The sequence below is a fragment of the Astatotilapia calliptera genome, chromosome 19, assembly GCF_900246225.1.
Source record: "Astatotilapia calliptera chromosome 19, fAstCal1.2, whole genome shotgun sequence".
Classification (NCBI taxonomy): domain Eukaryota; kingdom Metazoa; phylum Chordata; class Actinopteri; order Cichliformes; family Cichlidae; genus Astatotilapia; species Astatotilapia calliptera.
This window is the reverse complement of record NC_039320.1, coordinates 15,270,288-15,293,591: the sequence shown is the minus strand read 5'-3', so window position 1 is coordinate 15,293,591 and position 23,304 is coordinate 15,270,288. Positions and strand designations below refer to the sequence as shown.

At 40.7% G+C, this 23,304-nt stretch overlaps 2 protein-coding genes across 3 annotated transcripts in view; one reads left to right on the top strand and one right to left on the bottom strand.

Annotated features, from left to right (window-relative positions):
* The window catches only part of ccdc177 (coiled-coil domain containing 177), an 81,291-nt gene that overhangs the window by 10,267 nt on the left and 47,720 nt on the right, over positions 1-23,304 (top strand). The window contains exon 2 of the mRNA XM_026152108.1: positions 3,914-4,068. Within this exon, the coding sequence (XP_026007893.1) occupies positions 4,009-4,068 (60 nt within the window). The 5' untranslated portion in view covers positions 3,914-4,008. The remainder of the gene's footprint in view (positions 1-3,913; positions 4,069-23,304) is intronic.
* smoc1 (SPARC related modular calcium binding 1) overlaps positions 1-23,304 on the bottom strand; it is a 56,191-nt gene that overhangs the window by 789 nt on the left and 32,098 nt on the right. For both annotated transcript variants that reach the window (XM_026152119.1, XM_026152120.1), the window contains 7 exons: positions 22,357-22,413; positions 21,889-21,969; positions 11,181-11,373; positions 9,347-9,429; positions 6,746-6,851; positions 5,867-6,111; positions 5,118-5,151 (listed from right to left, as the gene is read on the bottom strand). In XM_026152119.1, coding sequence (XP_026007904.1) covers positions 5,118-5,151; positions 5,867-6,111; positions 6,746-6,851; positions 9,347-9,429; positions 11,181-11,373; positions 21,889-21,969; positions 22,357-22,413 — 799 coding nt within the window. The remainder of the gene's footprint in view (positions 1-5,117; positions 5,152-5,866; positions 6,112-6,745; positions 6,852-9,346; positions 9,430-11,180; positions 11,374-21,888; positions 21,970-22,356; positions 22,414-23,304) is intronic.

Sequence of the window (23,304 nt, the reverse complement as noted above, 5' to 3'; positions counted from 1 at the left end):
CTTGCAGATGGCTGTCAGAATAGAGCCGAGGTCCTCCTGTTAGAGCTCAGGCTGTGTTTCAAGCCATGTGCCTGGGTGTTCACTTTTATATGCAAGCATTTCTATGCTGAGTTAAGTTTGGTTTAAATTTAGTGCATTAATAATGAAATTGTATTTCTGTATATAGGTAAATTCTTTCTTTCTGCATATTTTCTGTGCAGTGTTTGCTTGTATGTGTAGACTTTACTGGCCTGCATGAGGTGTTCAAAAGCCTGGGGGTAGGGAGCTGCAGGTGCAATATCTGTCAATAAGCTGGATTTCATTTCTACGAAAAAGAAGCCCAGCTGATTTCACTCTAGAGGCTTCTGTAGTCTCAGATGATACATTTACAAGCAATAACTCAGTTCAGACTTTAATGCATCACAATCCTTCCACTGTCCTATAAATCAGCAGTTACATTCCACATGAGCGATCCAGCGGTGGATGTTTTCATCTATACTTTACTGTAACTGTACAAAATAAAATATTATAGCCAACTAATCTTTCCACGAGTCTGTTTAATCTAAGTGACTACCGTTTGCAGTTTTAGCTTTGACGCTTTTATGTAAATAAATATTGCTTTAGATCCTGTATGTGACCAAAACAGAATGAATCATCTTACCCAGGTCGTAAAAAATAGTTTCTGTGCTTGAAACAGAAATACCAAAAATCTCTACTGCCTCTTTGCATGGAAGCAATGAGGTTAACGTGATCCCTTGTCATAAGATAATTTTGATTTCCATTTTTAGTATTTTATATTTGGCACCATGTCTCTGTTCTGGGACTCCCCCACCCTTCCATGTGCATACAGCCAGTTGGAGAGAACAGCAATACCCCAGCACAGAACAGGGCATATACCAGTGACAACAGATATGACTGATTAAGTCAGGCACACCATGTAAAAGAAGTGTTAGGGTATAGGGGGTTTCAAAGGTGCTTGCAGATGTGCAACAACTGTGGACAGTTGCATGTCCAGCTAAGAAATCAGCTATTGTTGGCTGGTAACAAGATCAGATGATCTTCTGGGATTGAAGTTCAGCTTGGCCTTTTTGCCAAGCCTTCAAGAGACTGAGTTCTTAATTAAAGGTTCTGGATATTGGTTTGGTTGACACATCTCAGCAACATCACCTGAAACTTGAGGACAATGCCTCTGGACTGGCAGACCAGAGTGGCGGTAACCCTTTTTAAGAGGGGGGACCAGAACATGTTCTCTAATTTCAGAGGGTTCCCACTTCTCACCCACCCCAGCAAGGTCTATGACAATGTTCTGGAGAGGAAAATCCATCTGTTAGTAAAAGCTCATATTCAGGAGGAAACATGGTGGTTTGCAATACTGGACCAGCTCTTTACTCTCTCAGAGAGAATGGAAGTTTGCCCAATGAGTCTGCATGTTGTTTGTGAACTTGGACAAGGCATTCGACTGCATCTGTTGGAACATCCTTTGGGTGGTGTTCCAGGAGTGCAGGTTGACTGGCCAGTAGCTGCAGTTCATTCAGTCCCTGTACAGTGGTAGCGAGAGCTTTATCACCGATTCCTTATAACTTTAATGGATGGAATTTGTAGGTGGAGCCAAGTGTTGGAGGATCTCTGCTCTGGTAGCCATCTGCAAACCACTTCTTTGCAGATGATGTGGTTCTCCTGGTCTCATCAACCAGCGACCTTCAACTTGCACTAGGGTGGTTTGCCGCTAATTATGTAGTGGTAGGATATGAATCAGGGTGTCAAAGTTTCAGAGTATTGTTCTTATTCAGAAAAGGGTGGAGTGTTAACTCCAGGTCATCGACAAGCTATTCCTTAAGTCGAGGAGTTTAAGTATCTTGGGGTCTTGAGTTCACGAGTGTGGGGAGAGTGAAGTGGGAGAATGATGGCAGATTGGTGTGGTATCTGTAGTGAGGCGGACACTATTGGCTTGAAGACGGAGCTGAGGGTGAAGCTGTCAGTTTACTGGTTAGTCTATGTTCCTACCTTTACGGCCATGGCCATGAGCTCTGGCTAGTAACCAAAAGAATGAGATTGCAGGTGCAAGCAACAACAATGAGCTTCCTCATGAGTTGTTGGTCTCTCCATAAGGGACCTCTGTGATTCAGGTTGGCTCACAGCGGTGCTGCTACATCTCCACATTGAAAAAGAAGCCAAGTAAAGCCTCCTGGATGTTTCCTGGATGTTGAGTAAGACAAGGTGGCCTGGGAGAGGGAGGTCTAGGTGTAACTATCGCCATGACCCAAACCTGGATAAGTGAGGATGGATGAATGAATGGATGGTTTTTCAGACATAAAATGAAGTATTTGGCTAAAGTTTGTCCTTTCTCACATTAATGGATTTTTAAGTGGTAGTATTCGTTGTCATAAATCCTTTACCTTGGCAACACTAGTGGCATGTTCTACCTGTTGAGGCAGGTCCACAATATTTCCTAAGAGCTTTTTCCACTGAAGTCATGCTGTTCCTCTCTTTAGCTCAGATAAATGTCTCTGTTGTGAGAAGCTGAGCGACAGTTGTGCTGATGAATTGGCTTTGCAATTACAAGGCTCCAGAGGAGCGAATGGTCCTCTCCCTCCTCTCTTCCCAGTCACTAAGGACACTGTCTGTGCCATTAACAACACAAAGCTCTCCAGCCTCTCCCTGGACACCTTGGCCCCACTTCTGATAAAGAGCTGAAAGCAGATCCTGTCTAGCAGTGAATCGCCTGGCCTCACCTGGGACTGACCAATAAAGCCACTTGGCTCAAGAGCTGGGAATCATGGTATACCTGTGCATAATGGCAGCAGGGGGGAAATCACTTTGCTAAGACGAGAGATACACTGGCTTGAGTTTACTTTCAGTTAGGTAAAAACAGCCCATTGAATGACTTTTGTAGCAAATTCCTGAAGCTAATGATATAAAGAAGTAATGCTTTCCTGTCAGTATCCTCTCTGATGACCTCTTTCACATCAGCCCAGAATCCAGAAAGTCAAGCTGATGTCACTGTAATTAAAACACAAGTGGTGTTGGCTCTGAGGGGGCAGGAGTTCTCTAATGGCCCTGCATCCCCAGTGCCAAGGCTGCTCAATAATGCCCTCTTTTCATTCCTGCCAGACGTAGCCAGAACAAACAGGAGAAGAAGACAGGAAAGCACTAAGGGAGACAAGAGGAAGAGAGGAGTTTGACAGAAAACAGAAAAAGCATAATTCTGTGTGCTAGACTGTCTCATCTGTTTTTGTTACTCGTCTCGTCTACATAACAGCACTGAATTATTTATTTGCCTCTGCCAGGTGAAATAAGTTTATGAATACCTCCAGTGATGAGCTCATTAGTTTCCTTCCTAATCTCTGCTTAAAGACTAAAAAAAACATATTTATATGACCACAGACTTATTTTTAATTAAAGGATTATAATTAACGTAGATGGCATAAAAAAAGAAATCCTATTGGTTTTACTTCTGTAAACAAAATGAAAATAAATCCTTCAGGTTTTGAAACCACCTTCCATCACATTCCCATCATGTGATTCACACTGGAGTGACTTCAGTTTGCTGTCAATCTGACAATACATGACGTTCTGCATGATGTACAAACCATCACATTTAGAACTTGTTGATTAGCCTGTTTGTTTTAAGTGTTATAGCAAAAATGAGCAAATCCTCATTCACAAAGCTCGTGCTATTCTTGACAGCAGGTGATGCATACTGCAAACTAAGGCCTCTGTAGTCACTCTCACTAGATCCTCAACATCCTTTAACTGTGTATGACCCTGTGAGGTGTTTGTGAGCACTCATACATGCACAAGGCCATGTGTTTGCACTTACTGTAAAATGTGTTTACGTATTTCTAAATGGAATTAAGCCTTTCGGGGGGAAAAAAGAACCTTGTTAACCTTGCTCAACTTGTTTAACAGTGAAACATTCTTGTGTTTTGTTCAGGAGTTATCTAAGCTTCCAGACCTGTGGCTTACCAGTTGACTGACTGTAAAAAGAGATTACAGAGAATACAATCATTGGCCTTGGCTTCATCTGTAATGACATTTCCACTGTCTTCAGAGGATGGATGCCACTCTTTTCAGGAAATATCTCCCAAGGTATTTAGATATTTTTCCTTTGCTTTTGCCAACATGTCAGGAGGGAGAAACCTCATACAGATGAGCTCTACTCTTCCTCAAATGCTTGAAATCCTTCAGCAAAAAGCACACACTGTAAACGGTAAATATATCAAGCAAGAACCCGATGACGATCCGGAGGACAGTGCCTGATAAGATTTAAGGGCTGACAAAGGCAGCTTCACTTAAACCACTTAGGCCATTAAGGAACAGCTAGGCATACCTGAACACAATGGCTGTCTCTTAGTCAAGACAGTGAACAATGCCATATGTTCTTACAGGCTCTAGCTTCTTTCTGCAGGCTCTCTCCCTCTTCTTGTCTTTATTTCATACTTCACTTTCTCCACAATCATCAGCAGCTTATAGTGCCTGAGTGGCAGCATTAGGAGCCATATAAAGCTGTCAGGTCATTTACCTCCAGCTCTTAAGCATGAAGGTGATAGATTCAGTGACTGTAGTGAAACAGCTAGACGAGCCTCCTCTGCTCCAGCAGAGGAGGCTGTTTATCCTGGCAGCCATGCCCGGGGTCCAAGAACCCTGACGTTATGCCCGCTCAGAGCCACTGTTCTGCAGACACCGGAGGGCAGAGCCAGGGTAAACACATGACCTCAGTGTTATGTGGCGTTGAATAGGGCTGGCGGTTAGACTCAGCAGCACCAGTGGGATCAATCACCACTCACTGAGGGGAATCCCGTTAGAGTGATCAAGAGGAGAAGAAGACAGGAAGATGGAAAAGAGCAGCGGGACGGACTTAAAGGTCGATTGATGAGTTGGTCATAATTTATTTGTTGTTGCTGTGACTTACAAAAAAATGTAATTAACTAGTGGGCCAAAGTAATTGTGTGTTGATAACAAATCACACAGGGAATAGCATGCACTAGTACTAGTTTTAAATACGCCAGACTGTCACATTGCACATGTACGAATATGTGTTAATGGATTATACAACAAGCCAACTACAGCTCCTGAAGCAAGAAGCAGAGTTAGTGAAAGCGTATTAGTTTGCCTTACTGAACAAATTTGTCCCTTGCCTTGTCCCTTGGTTGCCACTTGTTGTTGAGCTACCTGCAAAAAAGAGAAACTGTGATTAAACCTAATGGGAGTGGATGTCTTCTTTTTGGGTTTGTTGGGTCTTTTTTTTGGTCACACAGCAAATGTTATATTTTAAGTGCTTAAGGTAATTTGGCTATTAATGGATATTAATGCTTAAAATATAATTTCTTAATATTCAGCACCAAGTAAAATTCTACTCTCCACAAATATTTGAACTGCAGCTGCTCTGAGAATTGTCGTTGTTGTTAGGCTTGTTTGACAAATGCTAATAGTCTCTATTAGGAGCAAACTTATTATTAGTACTTCAGTTTTCCTGCCCAGACTGTATGTGTCTAGGATTGGTTAATGCATCAGTCTTGTCTAAATATTCATTAGTGGGTGCTGAGTGCATTAGCCTTCTTTGGACTGCGAACTGATTCAACTGTTTGTCACTTGCAGTACAGTTACTTCATCTTTTACTTAAAATTACTGTCTTACTGTGACTGACTTCACATTTTTAAGCTATGAAACCATAATTATGTTTATTAAACTATGTAACAATAATGAAATATTAACAACAGACTAAAGCCATAAAAGAGTTGCAGATGAGCTCCTAATGCCAACTGGCATCTCTGTCCAGTTGCTGAAGGAGGCCAGCCATGGTCTTACTGCATGGTTGTGCTGGCACAGCACTCTCAGTCATTTTGATTTCCTAGTTTTCTCCTCAGCTTCCTTCTTCCTCTCTTACCCTCCTTGCTGACGCCCAGGCAGCCTTTCAGCTCCTGCAGGGAAATGGCTTTGTCCTTATTCAGATCACAGTAGTCGGTGAACTTTCGGGCACATTTCTTGGGTTTGGCTTTCTTCTTCAAGTACTTCTTGAAAGGCTTTAGTTCCTTCTTGTTGATGTCTTGACTACCATTGTTATCCAACTGGGCAAAGTACCAGTGCACCACCCTCTCTTCTAAAGTGTGACTGGGGTCAGGCTCCACAAACCTGAGTAGATACAACAGGCAACAGAAACTGAAAAAGAAAATCTGATGGAAACTCTTCAAAAAGTAATGTGAGGGCAGAATTACTTTTGGGACATTCACCACATCAATAGCCACAACTTGGTCAAATTTACTGTTAAATTACAGTAAAGTACTAGCAGAGAAGTTTCCAGGACTGGGCTCACATTTTGCAGTGTCTACAGTCATCCACAGCTTCTTACTATTAACAAAAAACTTTTTACTTCTCAAAAGTCCATTAAAAGAAATGCTTCTGTATTCAGCATTTTAACAACCACCCTGAAGATAAAAGCTGGCAGAAAAACACAGAACACTTATCACCAAAGAAAAATATAATGTGTTATGCCAGAAAAATGTAAAGTAGATTACAGTTGATATTTCCTTAAAGGCATTTACAGTATTTAACTATATGGACACTGTTATTCCAAAATATCATTCAGCTCCATCATACACACATCTTTAGCACCAATGCATAGTAACTCCTGAAGTCTAGTGTCCAGATCTTCACATTGTGTGTCATAGAAATACTCTGTGTTTGCAATTCATTAAACCAAAAGGAAACAATGTTTTCCACGAACAATCAGCCAATATGTCAGTCTGTGGTATGTGACGCTACTTACCTCCCACCACCAGAGGGGGCTGGTGAGTTTATGGCTTGCACCATGTCTGTGGTGAGGGCATCTAACAAGCTTGTAATGAATTCCACTTTCTTGCCCTCAGGGCAGCCTGGTGCAAATAAAAGACAAAAATACACCAAAATTACCTACCACAACTAATTTGAGCCATTAGGCCGCAATGAAGAGCCTCTAAACCTTCAACACCAGTGAACCACTGTGACAGATGTCAAATAGAAAACGTCTGTTAGACCGTCAAAACCTTATATAGAGCTTAGTGACCAAGTAAATCTGTTAAAAGTGACCAGGTGAAAAACATGAACATATGAATGTATGCTTTAACAGAGGTGAAATACATTGTTTGGCTGTTTTGTTAGACTTCAAAAACACAGAGCTGAGGCACATGGGTGAGGTGCGGCAGAAGTGTGCTGTGATGAGAGAGCTTTCTTGAGCAGAGCAGACCTGTTAACTTTTATGGCACAATTTTGAACACCTTGGGTAGCTTTTTTTAATTGCCCAGATGTATTTTAAAAGCACACAAAACCAGTGCAAAATTTTCCCTCCTAATTGTGTCTCTTAAAGGGAAACTTCAAACGCAGCTGCACTGTAAACTAATCTTCCTATTCTGCCTTTTTTTTTCAGTCTCTTCTTTTTTCTCTCGAGCTCTCTCTGTAGATCCCCCTCCTCCCCCTTTCTCTGAGGATTTGTGGCCTCCTCATCCTCTGCACCATTCACGTCTTTTCTTTCCTTTTGTGTTAGCTCAGGACGGTCTGTGGGAGGCGGGTTGATGCCCCGCCAGGTGAATCCAATTAGCATTTCCTACAGCATGACAAGCTTGAAGAATCTCTACCTCGCTGTGCTTTAATCCAAGTGTTAAATTGGGGTGTTATGAAGCGCAAACTGTTATGTTGTATGTAGCTTATGAGGCAAGGTGGTTCAGGATGTCTGCCAGCATAAAAGAAGCTGCGGGCACATGAAAGCTGCTACAAACATGATTGTTGCAGGTGTAAACATAAAGAAGGGTATTTACCCTTGAGAGACTCCAAATGAGACCCCCCCCCCCCCCCCCCCCCCACTCCCCCCTCTCAACACCTAAAATGAAGTTAAATACTGGTGGGTGTTGAACAATATATGCAGCAATACTGGTATATCTGTGACAGGCCAGCTGATAAAGTCAGGCTTTACCTACAGAGCAGACACTGTAAATACTGCATTGGCGGCATATGTATGTGGATGTGTTCAACCTTTCAATTTGAAGGCATTTGCTGATTCATGAAAAGTGTAATTTTGCTTTACTGTTTGGTGGACTTTACCATTATCACATTACAAATTGCATTGTCCTAAACAATTCTATTCAAAGTATAGCCACAGGCAACTAAGGCTTTACTTTACTACAGTTGAACTTAATGGATCTCATCCTTTGGTCTCAGAGGACGAGCTGTTATATGCTCAAAAGGACAGAAGCAATATTGTCATTATGTGTAGTTGGTGAGGCTGAACCTGTAGCCAAATGCTGTTAAGCCTCACCTCTTAAACATTCTTTTTTCACCATTGCCTTGATGTGACAGCCATGAAATATCATGCTTTGTTGTGGCGGTTCAGAACATCCCTCTACAGTACATAAAAATATCTACACTCAGCTCCCTGCAGTATCCAACACCACCAGCAGCCCCCCCACATGCCTTGCCACCACACCCCACAACACTAACACCTTCCATAAAACATACCACACATCTGCTGCACAGTCAGGAGTATGCTTGACTCTGTAAACTCACCAGATGGGGAATTAAACAAGAGTTACAATGCAGCCTTAAATGATGGGGAAACAGAGGGGCAACAAAAGTAAGTGAGCAGTAACAAGGGCAAAGGAGTATGAGCCTATGTTACGACCTCTGGCTCAGGGGGCAATCTGAGTCGTGCATACTTAAAACTTTCCAGGTTACATTCTTTAACATGGATTTAAAAGCAGAATTCATGTGGATTATTATGTAGGACCTGGGCTTTTTTTTTTTTTTTTTTTTGCAATAGCCACAAACAGGTATACATTGACAAACCACATCTCTGTGTATATATACTATTTTTCAGTTATTTGCTTATATCATTCATCTTAAATAGCTATAAAGAGTTTTTTTACATTATATTTTGGTATAGGTTTCTCTGTTTTGGCAGTATTGACTTTAAAAGTTCTCTTGAATATGATGCACCTTCCTTGTGGTGCTCAAAGTGCCAAAAAATAAATTTAAAAAACTTAAGCAGCAATCTCTCTTTCCAGCAAAGAGACATTGTTGTGAACAGATTCATGTAAAAATCATTTTCTTTCTACCAAACCACACTTGCCAATCCCTTCATGCTACAGAAGCTTCCATTTACCCATGACAAGCAGCCAGTCCCGGTGAGAGGGAGTAAACATTGATGCTTTCCCCCTCAGCTAAGCTGTGTTGTTGGCTAGAAGCTACTGTTTTGATATTAAAGTCCACTGACAGTTATTATTTGGAAAGCAAGTTTAATCTCTAAAGCAGCTATAAAAATTCTACCAGATAATAAATGGAAAGTTTCTGTACTCCCACAACCAAATTGGATTGAACTGCAGTGAAAAAGTGAAGTGACCTTGCAGTTCTCTGCCTTGGAATGCTTCTTCTGTGTCCGAGACTCGAGATCGTGCAGCTCCATCGCACTCAGGCGTCTGGTACCTGTTACAAAGAGGCAAGCACATGGCTGCATGAGATAGAAGCCGAAGAGGAAAAGCGTAAATCTGTCTTAGCAAAGTGTGAAAAATTGGAGACATCAAAGGAGTTGATTTCGAAAGATCTGAACAGCTAGAGAAGGAAAAAAAAAAATCATCACCTGAAACTAAAACCGAACCGAACTAAACAAAAAAACCACCACAATCCAATTAGTCTTCCATGATCTCATTTGCAACATGTAACAAATGATTCAAATTCTGACTTCTTCAAATTACAACCTCTTGCTCTCTTGTCTTTGATCTGTATGCTCTCCCTTCATCTCAGTTGACCGTGATTAACCTTTCTTTATAGTTTGATAAATAAATTGGATTTGAAGTGCACAGAGCTTTTTTTTTTTTTTTTTTTCTTTCAAAGCCATAACAAACTGTTCAGCATTACGCGTGGCATGACTCGTTTTCTCCTGGCTATTATATCAGTGGTTCGTGAATACGATGGAAAATGGAGCACATGTGTTTGATTTGTCTTTTTTTTTTTTTTTTTTTTTTAAGCAAAAGCAAGTTATCAACTCTATATTTTTTCACACAGTCTGCACAGCCACTGATCCAAGATGGGGATATCTGATGGATGACTCTGCACATTGCTGTTTGGAGAAGAGAAACTGGGATGTATGACATGAGTTCTAGTCCAAGTGTATTTTTATGTGAAGGAATAATCACCTCAGGGTTTTCATAAAAGAGCTCTGAAATGCAGATCAGAATTTGCTCTGTCTAAAGTTTCCTGTTGTGCAAGTGATTTATCCTAGGGTGTCAAAAAATAAATAAATATGCCTTCTGGTATCTTATTGATTTGAAACTAAACTTGAGCTATTGTCTATTCAAACAGAAGACCATATCTTCAAATTTGAAAAATGTCTTTACTTCAGCTTGTAAAGCATTAAGCCTTTTGGAGAGAGAGAATGACGATTCCTTTTCAGGAACAAAATCAGTTCATTTCTTCACCAGTGCATGCTTATAGTCCACGCTTTGTCTTTGTCTCGCCACTTGTTTGAAGTTGTAATATTCATCTTCTGATTACAAATCACGAAAACATTTTACAGAAACAAAACATGAGCAGTGAACACTCATTTTTTTCGAACGTGTTTTTAATTCAGAGATCCCCCAACATGAAGCTCGTGCACAAAAAATACTGTGCTTTCCTCAAAGCAATGTAAACAGTAGCAACTGCACTAAAAACAAAGTCATTCCAGAAACAGAGTGTTTATAGCTAGCTAACCGAAATTCACATAATCTTGGAACTAATTGCTTTGGCAAGTGAACTGGCAAGAGAGCTTGGATCCAAAACTTTCTGGATAATATAACTGACCAGTCTGTCAGTGGGTCCACCACTTTAGTCTGACTTACAGCAAAAAGGTGTGTTATTCTTGAGCTTCTCCTTTGTTGATCCAAGTGAATTATTTTGGGGGATTGATTGCCTCAAATTTTGGAACCAATATGTGCTTTTCAGGAATGGATTCCTAGATTGGTGATTATGACTCCATAATCATTCATTCTCAGATGCCCTCAAATTAACTACCGTAGAGCACTCTTGTTTAAAATTAGACAGATTATTGTTTTTAACACATTTCAGTAGTCCTGTTATTAGCATGTCAGTTATTCATATGATGGCAGACAGACATGCATATCAAATCAATTAAAAACATCTGTAACTACTATAATAAATGATATTGTTTCTTTACGTGATTTTTCTGATAACCTTACCTGGTAGAGGTTCCAGGAATGGGGCGTCCCGTGTCCACCAGAACACACCAACAGTAGCCTGTGGACTGGTGGCACTGGACGGCCTTGTAAAGGCCTCCAGGCCCACAGTCGGGGATGAAAATGGCCTCACGAGGATTCTGCAGAGCCTCTTCCAGAGCACTCTGTCTCTCCTGGTCACAAGAGGGAACTTTCTCTAAAAGTATTAGAAACACACTCAGTACAGGAAAATAACAGATTTGGGAAACCAAATACAGACAGCACATATACAAAAAATTACTACTACTAAATTAAAATGTGAAATATGTGGAACAGGGTTCTGGAAGTGTTCACTGCAAACCAGATGTTGGCCTCTGGTAACATTTTATGTGGCCTGTGAGCACAAAAAGGGAAAAAATCCATTAATGTGCATTTTATTCAGGACATAAATGACAATTAACAACATAAAGCCTTATGTCCTGACCAGGCAATTTATAAATACAAACCAAAAGTTTTAATATGGGCATTTTCCAGTGAGACTCAGTCATGTACTGGCTGTACAAAGAATCAGTCACACAGTTCCCAGAGACCTGTAACCATCTCGTAACTACCGGTCATGAGGAAAATTTGTATTCTCCAACAGGTTGCAAATGGTTCCTGAGAGTTACTATGAAATTGATTGCTGTTCTGTTAACTCAGGTCTAGAAACGAGTCGGTGATTCCCACGGTAATCATCAGTCACTAAGGAAAAGTGTGTACTCCATGAGCAGTTGGCAAGGGGTTGCTAGAGGCTGCTGGAGGTCACTAACAGGTTGCTGTGGTCATTTGTAGTTTGGATGGAAAATGCTGACTTGTCTGCAAATATTCAACTTTTACTTTGAAGTGTGTTTCAGGTTTGCATTGCACTTTTTCCAAGTTTCACTACACCTTCAAGAATAAATGACATGTGTTTCAAGAGAAGTAAACATCGTCCATGCAAACTATAAGCAACCACAACAATTGTAAAGCCAGCAACCTCAAGCAATAACTTACCTACCAGTCGCAGACACACTTTTTTTTCGCAACCTGTGGTTATCAGGGTGTCACTGACAGGTTCCCTCTGAGACTCAGACCTGAATTAATGCCATTTTCACATGTGTGGTGACATATGTTGGGTGAATGCGCCCTGCCCCTTTCTTGAATTCAGCTGCCATCCGGTTCTCCTGAGAATCAGCCACCTGACAGTATAAAAGCTAGGGAAGAGCTGCTTGGTCAATATGCGTTAGGACCAGCCTTGAGAGTATTGAGCTATAGTGGTGTCTTGTCTGAGCTGTGACTGAGAGTTTATCTGGGGGTCATAGCAGTAGATATTACCGGACAGAGGTTTATGTAAGAAAGTAAATGTTCCATTCAGTCATTTGTTCTCCCAGCACCTTTGTGCAAAGTCTGTGTGAGCCCATGTTAAAATACTGCACAGCAAGCATGTGGATGCCAGGCATACTCCCTCCAAGCATGTTCCAGGGAGGCAATTGTCACTGTTTAGTAACAACATTGGGTTACGGAGAGAGAGTCACATTCTTAACTGCAGATTTTTTAAAAAAAATCAAATAGGTCTTTTGTTAAATCACCAATTTTTGACCACCCCAAGAGTAATGCCATTAGCAGCAAAGTTAAATTATGGCTTTACCCACCGCAGTCTTACATGTTTCTGCTCAAAAACAGGCCTCAACCCTTGAGAGATGCTCCTGCAGCACCTTGTCTCAGTGGATGAAGAATGTATTTATATTCACATCCATTTAATCCATTGCTCACTCTTAAGCCATGTCCAACAGAGCTAACTGCTGAGATAGTTACCAAGGTGATTAAGTGTGCTTTGGTTGCTGCAAATCCATTCTTCATTTTACATTCAAGTACGCTATGATGAAGCCTTAAGCAACAATAACAGAGCCACAGTGACTTTTCTTCAAGGTGGTGACATGTGGTGGTGTTTTCACATTAAGGGGCTGACTAGTGCCAAGACAGTGCCTGCAGTCTCGGCTTTTGCTACCAAAGAATAACAGCTGTATCACACAGCCCCTGCCTATTTCAGATCAGCATCAGAGAAGTTGAGCAGTGAAAACAGAAATTAGATTTCTGGTCTTTACATAATTTAAGACCATCCAATAAAAAGCGGGTTGTATTCAACCCCTTTACGTTAGCAAGCACAATAGCAAATCAGTAGTTGTGAGCACTGCTCTGGGCATTTCAGAATATGTTGCTGTTGATTTAAACATGTAGACATGGTGAAGTTGACCTGCTTAAGTCCAAACCAAGCATCAGAATAGAGAAGAAAGGTTATGTGAATGTAGCATGATTGTTGGTGCCAGACAGGCTGCTCTCAGCATTTCAGATCTACTGGGATTTTCCCACACAACCATCTCTAGGGTTTGGAGAGAATGGTGAGAAAAAGAGAAAATATCCAATGAGCTGCAGTCCTCTGGGAGAAAATGCCTTGTTAATATTAGAGGTTAAAGGAGAATGCCCAACCTGGTTCAAAATGATGGGACGGAAACAGTAACTCAAATAATGACTTCTCACAACAAAAGTATGGAGATGAACATCTCTGAACACGCAACACATTGAACCTTTTAGTAGACTGGATGCTACACAGGCTACCCAAAAAAAAAAAAAAAAGAAGATTGAAAGAAAATTGCCTGGTCTGATGAGTATTGCTTTCTGCTGACCGTCATCTAAAATCCACAGACTTCCTGATTATTGCAGTTAACCATGACCATACCTTTGTGAACACTTTCTTGGTTTCTTGTACCTAAATGGCCTCCACAGTCACCAGAGCTCATTCCAATAGAACAACCTTGGGGTTTTAGTGGATCAGGATGTGGTACGACTCATGCCAATATGGACCAGAATCTCTGAGTAACGTCCCCAGCAACATATACAATCAACATTAAAAACAATGAAAGCAGTACTGAAGGCTTTAAAAGGTCCAACCCATTACTAAGAAGTTGTACCTGACAGTAGCTTTGAAGTTTTTAAATTACACACATAATACCTTGTGTAACTCGTTTCTACATGGTTATAGACTCCCTCTCCTCTTTCCTACACCTGTATTTCAAAAGTAAATATAATGATACTATCATGGTCTTTTTACAAATTCACAATAACACAGAAAGCAGTGTTCTGGTGCCTTAGCAGGAAATAATAATAAAAATCACAGTGCTGATTTAAAGGCTGACATTTAAATCATAATGCTGTGCTTAGAGTACAGAATATTATTGTCTGTTACAATGGCTGCCGTATCCATTTAGTCATAAAAACTTGTCTTTTTATGACTGAGACACATGACAGATCTACACTGGTCCCTGATCAATCACGGCTGCCATCTTTCATGAGATGCCTGATGTCACTGGATGGAAGTTCAGGAAAAGAGTGTAAACGGCCAATGGTAACCAGATAGTATTACGATACTGGCTGTCTTGTGTTTAATAGTTCCACCTAGCTACTCCAGCAACATTATTCATCTTTTGCTTTGCTTTGTTTCCAGTTTTGCAAAGCTGAGCAGGGGAAAAAGTCTAAACAGCTGGAGGAGCACTCTGTACTCACGTCAGTCAACTTTACAGAAGTGACAGAATTGTTTTGAGTCTTCCACAATTTTTCCAAGATGCAAGTCTTTCTGTGACACTGACTGACTGACTGCTGTACACGATCCTCGCTTTCATCCCCAGCTTAAACAAGTGCCCTGCTTTGTCCGCATCACGCAATAATCAAGCTGATATCATGAGCGCAAAACTTTATAGGTGGCGTTTTGAGAACACTGGGTCATGAAAAACCTAGCATGTCATTACTTCTGTTTCTTTTTGTTTTGGCAGTGACTGTGTGCAAAACACAATACTCTCTTATCACGATCCATGGTGAAGTTAATAAAGGTGGAGATGACGGTGGTGGCGGGTTCAGCAGAAGGCCTGAGACCTAGCGGAGGAGAGTGGGAGGTCAGATTTCCTGAGCGTGGCTGCCAGCACAGAGCTAAACGTGTCCTTGCACTAAAGAACATTTTTTGTCCTGTAAGGGCTCATACTCAAGTGTTCTTAGTGCTGTCCTCGCCAAGGTTCCTTCACATCCAAATTATTTAGCACTGTTTATTATACAAAGGTTATGCTGGCGCCAGGCACTAGGATTCCCAAAAGAAAATTGTTTTTGTACATATAAATGGAAAAAGGCTGGATGCTTGCAATGTAATCCTTTCAGTTTTGTGTGGACATGAAATTCAATCAACGTCGTCCAGGCCTGCCTTGGATATCTGCATTTCTGCTCTATTTATTTTTTGTTTTTGTTTCTTTTTCAATTTTATTTCCCTTCCTTTGACAGGAACTGAAAGACAAGAAACACAAAACCCTCAGAAAACAAATATTGTAGTTTGGGGAAAAAAATGAAACCCACACAAGTGGAAGTCAGGAACAGTTGTAACAATGTGATCATTGTTGTTGTGATTTTCTTCAGGGCAAATTGATAATGAACAAAAGATGGCTGTCTGCAGTATCTTTGATAACACACTTGCCCCATTTTATACGTCTCACTTTGGCCATTGTTACTGAGGCTCCAGCCTTAGCAAAATAATTTTTAATCTCCTTTTTTTCTTTATTCCTATGCTTGTTGTGACCACTCTCACTTTCTCAGTCCTTTCCTCCACTCCTCTACATCTTTTTCTTTCTTTTTCTTTTACCCTGCTTCCCTCCGTCCTAATTCCTCTGTCTTTAAACCTGCTCTCCCCCCTCCGATTGCTCTCTTTTTCACTTCACTTCAATGGCTTTCAGCTGTTTGGTAATCACTGCAACATTGTCTGCCTTCTCTGCAGTTAAGATGGCAGAAATGTTAGTAATAGAGGAACTCTGTGAGGATGTATATAGGTGCATGTGTTTGTCTTTACAACACAACAAAAGCATTGAGATGATAGAGACTCATTAAAAAGATGGTGTAACTTTTGAACACATCAACCGAATAGCCGAAACCTGTTGCTGTGCACACTTATTGCCCTTTAAAGTTAAACAAGTGCATCCTGCCCTCTTGCATGACATGTAAATGGGATTACAAGAAACAAAAGTCTTTTTAAGACTGCAAATGTTTAAACAAAATCATGCGCATTAATGACATGATCGCATTATATCCCTTCAGCATTTTTGTTTTTCTTTTGTTTGCTTCACCACAAGAGAGGAGTGGTGGTTTTTAAGTTTCTGCTTCTCTGTACACTTTTAAAAATGAGCTGCATGACAGAGCGCTTCCCCCTGCTTGCAACATTTGATCAACAGCACGTCAAAGTCTGGCAACACAGCATCTGTTTGAAAAATGGACCTTGCTTTGCTTTGCCTAAGCAAACACATTTCACTAACACAATCTCCACATCGCTCTAAATCAGAATTATTGAGTGTCCAGAGACAAAGCCTGTAAATGAATAACGCAGTTTATGTGCGTGCGGGATGTCTGCTCCATTAGGACTCAGGTTATTTCACTTTGTATTTAAAGACAGGAAGGTTTAAATAAGGACTGTTATGCCAAATCTTCTCTGCTTAGAAATGATTTTATCCAGAAGTTAATAAAGCAGTTTGTCAGTATAAGGAGCCCTGCCAGTCTCTGCCCTTGTTCTAGAGTCAAGTGGAGAAATTGCCTGGTGGGTAGAGAGATTTATTCGCTGTCTCTTCCCTTTCGCGTGCCGAATTGCCCAAGTGAGTGAGTGTATGTGTATGAATATAATACAACAATATATCACCTTGCTAGTACCCATTTGGACAGCTTTTGCCTTTAGAACTGCCTTGATTATTTTTAATTTATTTTTGATCTGTGCTGACTGGACAGCGTCACAAAGTTGCTCCAGATTTGTGACCTGCACATCCATGATGTGTATCTCCTGTTCCACCATATGGAGTTACTCTATTAGAATGACATCTGGTGACCGTGGAGGCCATTTTGAGTACAATGGACTCACTGTCATGTTCAAGAGACCAGTCTGAGATTATTTGATGTTTGTGACATGGTGTGTTATCCTGCTGGTGGAAGCTTTTGAAGATTAATAAACTGTGGTCATAAAGTTAGGCTGTGGCATTTAAATGATCAGCTTGTACTTTTTTTCTTGGTTAAATGATTATAAAAATTACAAAATTGCTAGAAAATTCTAAAGACAGAATGGATCCATGAATGAAGTATGAGAAAGGGCAGTTTTTGCAGTGAAGAAGAATGGGGTTTTAAATCTTTTTAGGGTTTTAATGTTTTCAAAACATGTTAAAAAGGAAGAAGGCAAAGCATTAAGGATATTAACAAAAGACAAACAATGGACTTTTTTTTTACTAACCAATCAGAAGACACGCTGTAATTGTGTATGCTGGAGCTAACAAATTACAAATTAGTTATTTAATTTATTGATTTCCTTCTTGAGTTATCGCATTCACAAGATTTTCAGAAGACTTGACCTCTGACCTTAACCTTCAGGTTGATGCTACTGCAATTCAAATCCAGCTGAGATTTTTAGTAGATACACCTTTGGCATCAATTTGAAACTCTTATATCGCCTCGTTCTCCAGTTACAGCATTGACAAACATGGGCGTCAACGGCACCCACACCTCCAGCTAATGACAACGGTCCGAGAGCCTTTTACGGCTGATGGGTAAAAGTGATAGATGTGTTTTTGTTCCTTTGTTGCCACAAAGTCTTGTAGCTAAAAGAATTTGTGACTGATCTTTACTAGGGATGGGTACCGGTGTCCGGTGCCATGATGGCACCGGTTCTGACATAAACGGTAGTAACCAGACCGAAAAGCAGCGCACATTTCGGTGCTTTATTTCGGTGCTTTTTTTTTTCCTGAGCTGTGATACACTTCTAGCCAATCATTTTACGTTTCCGAGGATAGTAGGCGGGGCCAGGTACGTACGTTCTGTTAGAGCAGAGCTACAGATTAAAAATGTCCAAGGCGAAGCGGTCAAAAGTCTGTCTGTACTTCACAGCAAAATATGCAAACTCAGCAGCCTGCAACAAGTGCTTTAAGCTGATACTGTGATACTGTCAAAGGAGGTAACACCAAGAATCCGATTAAACAGCTGGCGACGCATAGCGTTTTTTTTAAAAGCCGAGAAATGCGCTGTATTTGATAGTTTGCTGCTAGACCTCACACCGTGCACGTCGGGTGGGTTGCCAGTTATCGGACCCGGAGCAACATCCCCCAAAAACCCGAAGAATAGAGTCCTGGCCCCTAGCCCTGCCAGTGTAGCAGAAATGATGAGGATGATGATGCAGCAGCAGCCGTTCTTCTCTGCGTGAGTAGCTTCATGTTGTTCGTGTGTAATTTACCTTGAGTAGGCTAACCACGTTATTACATTAATGCATGTAAGGTGAACTAGCAAACATGATCATAGCTACATGCGACTGTCCTCTTGTTTGATGGCAGATACTCCCTTCACCCTGGCCAAAAAGGCTAAAATGACCAAAGAAAAAGTGGAAAACAGTTAAACATGAGAGGTTTTTGGACAAAGTTTGTGTTTTTTCCATTGATTAAGCACTTCTTCCAGCCAAGAGTGATACCATATATGCCCCATAGCTGCAGAAAAGGCACACATTGTTATCTTTTTACAAAAAAAACAGCTGAACATGAGAGGTTTTTGGACAAAGTTTGTGTTCTCCATTCTTTAAGCACCGGCAGTTTCAAAAGTACCGATTTGGCACCGGTATCGGATAAAACCTAAACGATACCCATCCCTAATCTTTACATTGTTGAGGTATTTTTTCCTGTTTTTTTTTTTCTTTTTTTTTTTTGGCAGATAAAATGCACATGCAAAATGTGACCTCTGCCTTAAAAAGTACCAGCAAACAATGCTACAGCTGCCACTGTTAATGGAAGAGATGCTATCAGTACCAACCTGCTTTGCAATGAGGTAACGTCACTACATTTAGAAGTCCTGCCCTCTCATGTTAAGTTTATTTCACCCCTAAACTGAGAGTAGCTTTTTCACTTATTGTAATATTACTAATACTTAAAGTAAAATATACTTATTTTACTTTATTGTATTTATTTCAGATTAGTTTTTACCTAATTAATTTTTCATACTGTATTATATGTAAGTTATATGCCCTTCTACATATTTCATATATGTTTGTTGTGAACTTTGAACTGCTATAACAAAGGAGTTTTCCCACCAAAACAAAATATATCTTACCTCTTCTTTTCTTTATCTGAAATGTACAGTAAGCTACATGGACAGTATAATCAACATGTGCAAAGAATTGTGAATGCTGGTATCTCAAAGTACAATAAAAAGTAATTTTTTTAAATAGGTAACATTGTAACATAAGAAATTATTTATATTGTGGATATTTTGTAACGTAACAAGTACTCTTAAAAGTAACACTACCCAGCACTGGTAACTAGCTCATTAAATTAAAGAATTACAAAAGAGCCAGTGCACTTAAGAATGTAAGCAGAAGAAGTGTACTGATACAAGTTTTCAAGAACAAGGATGATGTGCAAAACTGTTGTAGCTATAGAGGGATAACGCTGCCAAGAGAATGGCAGAGAGGGTGGTGCTGGATATGTATTGCTGGACAGTAAGACAGCGGTGAGGTGTGGGGTGGGAATGACAGATGGGTTCAGAGTGGGGATGGGATTACACTGGGGATGACACTGCCTGACAGATGAGGTCAGGCAGGAATTTCCTTGACTATGATGTTATGATCTGTGGTGAGAGTAGGGAGCAGATGGAAGAGAGCCTGGAGAGGTGGAGGTATTCTCTGGAGAGAAGAGGAATGAAAGAACGACAGGATACATGTGTGTGACTGAGAGGGAAACGGGTGAAAAAGTGAAGGAGACAATTTTAAATACCCGGGGTCAACCATCCAAAGCAACGGACACTGCACAAGAGAGGTGAAGAAGAGAGTGCAGGTGGGGTGGGTGGAGAAGAGTGGAGGGGGTGATTTGTGATAGGATAGCATGAAGTGTAGAAGGGAAGGTTTACAAGATGGTAGTGAGACCTGTTATGATGTATTTTTTGGAGATGGCGGCACTGACAAAAAGACAGGCAGAGCTGGAGAGGGCAGCGCTAAATATACGGGATGGACAAGATTAGAGAAGACAGACAAACTTAGCGAGGAACGGTTGTGATTGTTTGGATATGTGCAAACAGGAGGGATGGTGGATATATTGGACAAAGGATGTTTAATATGGAACTGCCAGGCAGGAGGAAACCAGGAAGACCACAGAGAAGAGATTCATGGATGAAGTGAAGGAGGATATGAAAAGGGCTGGTGTGGCAGAGGAGGACGGTTGGGATAGAATGAGATGGAATCAGACGATCAGCTGTGGTGACCCCTAAAGGGAGCAGCCAAAAGAAGAAGAGGTTTAAGTACACTTCCTCCAGTAACTGTTATTTGCTTTCCAACTTTAAATTAGGCACAGGCACACAATCTCCTTTGACAACACACACAAACACACACGCGGTTTGCAATCACATGCAGATGTAGACACACACACACACACATCGCTCATGCCTCAAATGTGATGACATCTCCCCCTCACTCGGCCTTGTCGCTTGTCCTTTGAGGACACCGGATGCTAATTTGAAACGGGAAGCTGGTGTTTCCACAGAAGTTTCAAAGAGCTGTCACAGCAAATACCTCTTAGATAAAATACACCCCTCAATGCTGACCACAGTTTCCCCTGCCACATCACCATCATTCATAATCCCAGGAAACCCCAAGGTACAATCAAGTATTTGTATGCCTCATTGTTTGCAGCGTAGCATGTAAAATCAGATTTTGTGGTAAATGGCAGACAAAAAGGTTTAGGATGAAAGAAGAGTTGTGAGATTACATAGATGCCTCAACAATATTTAGATGCAAAATACTGAGGTGTGCAAGAAGACGGGCAGACAAACTACTGGTGAGATGTGGTGAATTTTTTTCTTTTTTCCTTTCAGTATTTTAACGGCAAAAACTACGGGGCTTACAAGTCTGCAAGCTTCCACATCAGTTTTCATGGGTATTTGATTTCCTGAAAGTCTGATTAAATCATAAATGCTTTTTTAAACACTCGTGGAAACATTATAGCTCAACACCAACACAGTAAGTGCCTGATTTGCACTTTCCCCCCCCCCCATTTTTTCCATCTTTAGGAGATACAGTCTGAATGAAAGATTTATTATTGAAGAAAATAGACTGTTTTTAGACTTTTGAAGATTTACATCAACCCATATATATCAGCTAACCAATATATCCATCTACTCCTAATACACATATGCTCACACAGGCCACACTTCATTCACTCCTCGACTTGGTACAGCCATCAAACCTCCCAGAGTTTAGTGGACACGTCAAGGCGTAATTAAAAAGGAGACAGAGAAAGCTAAACAAATTACACCAAAGGAATGAAACCACAAAACATAACCCTGGCAGTGTAGGTCTGTCTTCAAGTTAAAACAGATTACATTTCATGGCAAGCTGGTGGTTTTGAAACTGGTTACACCGGAGCCACGTTTATATATACTTTGTTTAGGGTTCTAGCAACTTCTCTGATAGCTTTCATATCTTCCAAAGGTCAGTATGGCTAATTATTTAGCCTGAGTATGTAAAAAGTGTGGCAGAGAAGAGCTGAGTTTATCAGCATCCAACAATGCTATATTTTAAGGGCTTCACGCACACAAACTTGCAAATTAATGCATACCCCTAATGCCTTTATTTTAGAGAATATGTGTAGAATAAGCAGAAAATTTTTCTTTCACTCACCTGGTTTCCTGGAAGAGGAGCTGTTCTTTTTGTTCTCCTTGTAAACCAGCTGTTTTATCCATAGTGTTGGAGCAGTTATCTCTGCAGCGACAGAATGACAAGTTCTAGACAAATAGCTTTCACACATTTAGGTGATCTCGAGAAAATTTTACACACAGCCGTGCTTTATTTAACCTCACCAGTAGCTACTTATTTGAAAAGCAACATGCACAGCCAAGCTTTGCCCACAAAACCAAAGCTAAAATTGCATCCAAGATCCCAGTTTTTCCAAAAATATCAAATGTATCATTTGGTATTTTAACATCTGGCCTTTTCCATTTGATGTAATGGTGCATTCTTAAGACATGGGATGTAAGCACACAAAGGAGCAATGCTGTCAGCTGCCTTTAAACCTATGAGTCATTATAAATATACCATATGCACACTAATTATCTAAGCGACTGTGTAGGAGTTATTGAGGAGGCTTACCATCACCCTCAGGGGGGACATGAGTCTCCATGGTGGGTGTGGGCTTGGAGCCATCATCTGGGTTAAGGGTGAGAAAGAAACGGAAAGAGACTACTATTATTGAGGTTAATACAATCTACTCTCCAGAACTGTTGAATGGTTGGGATTTGCACATGGCCCGGCCAAGACAGACAGACAGACAGACAGACAGACAGACAGACAGACTGAATAATATAGAAAGGAGAGAGAGAGAGACAAACACCCACATGTGGTCCTGCACACATGCATCAATAAATCATCCTCACACCAACATGATCAGCTGCACATTTAGCACACTCACTCACACTCGCAGTGTAAACCACACACCCAGACACTCACACGAGGAGGACACCGCTCCTCAGGACAAATGCAGTGCAGATGTAGCATCAGAAAGCTGCATCCACAGTTAATGCAAAGAGGTGAAACTGTCTGTGTCGTCATTCTTAATTGTCAAATTATGTTGTAATGTATCGCTAGGAAGTAGGTCAACTGGTTAGTCTGCCCAAAAATGTTTGTTTTTGGTGAGATCTCAAGTTCCTTGAATGCATTAAAATTTGGAAATAATATACTCATGGATGTCCAGGGAATTTACCAAAGTGAATTCGGTGATGGTCTCATCGTTAGTTTACAATCACGTCACGCTGGAAAATTACTCCTTCACACCTTGGTTAAGTAGAAGGATATATAACAAAACCAGTTTAAAATGGAATCACACGAGTTTTTACAAAAATAATACGAGGTCATTTATTCTCCCAAGCGGATACGCATCACTCAAGCATCATCCTCGGGGCAAAGTCTTCAAAACACATGAAGTACTAGATAATTAACTGTCTCGGACACTAAAATAAAAAACACTAATAAGCCACAGAAGAATCTAATTAAGCAATATTTTCCTCTTTTTTCCTTTCGTAAAATATGCCAGTGTAGAAG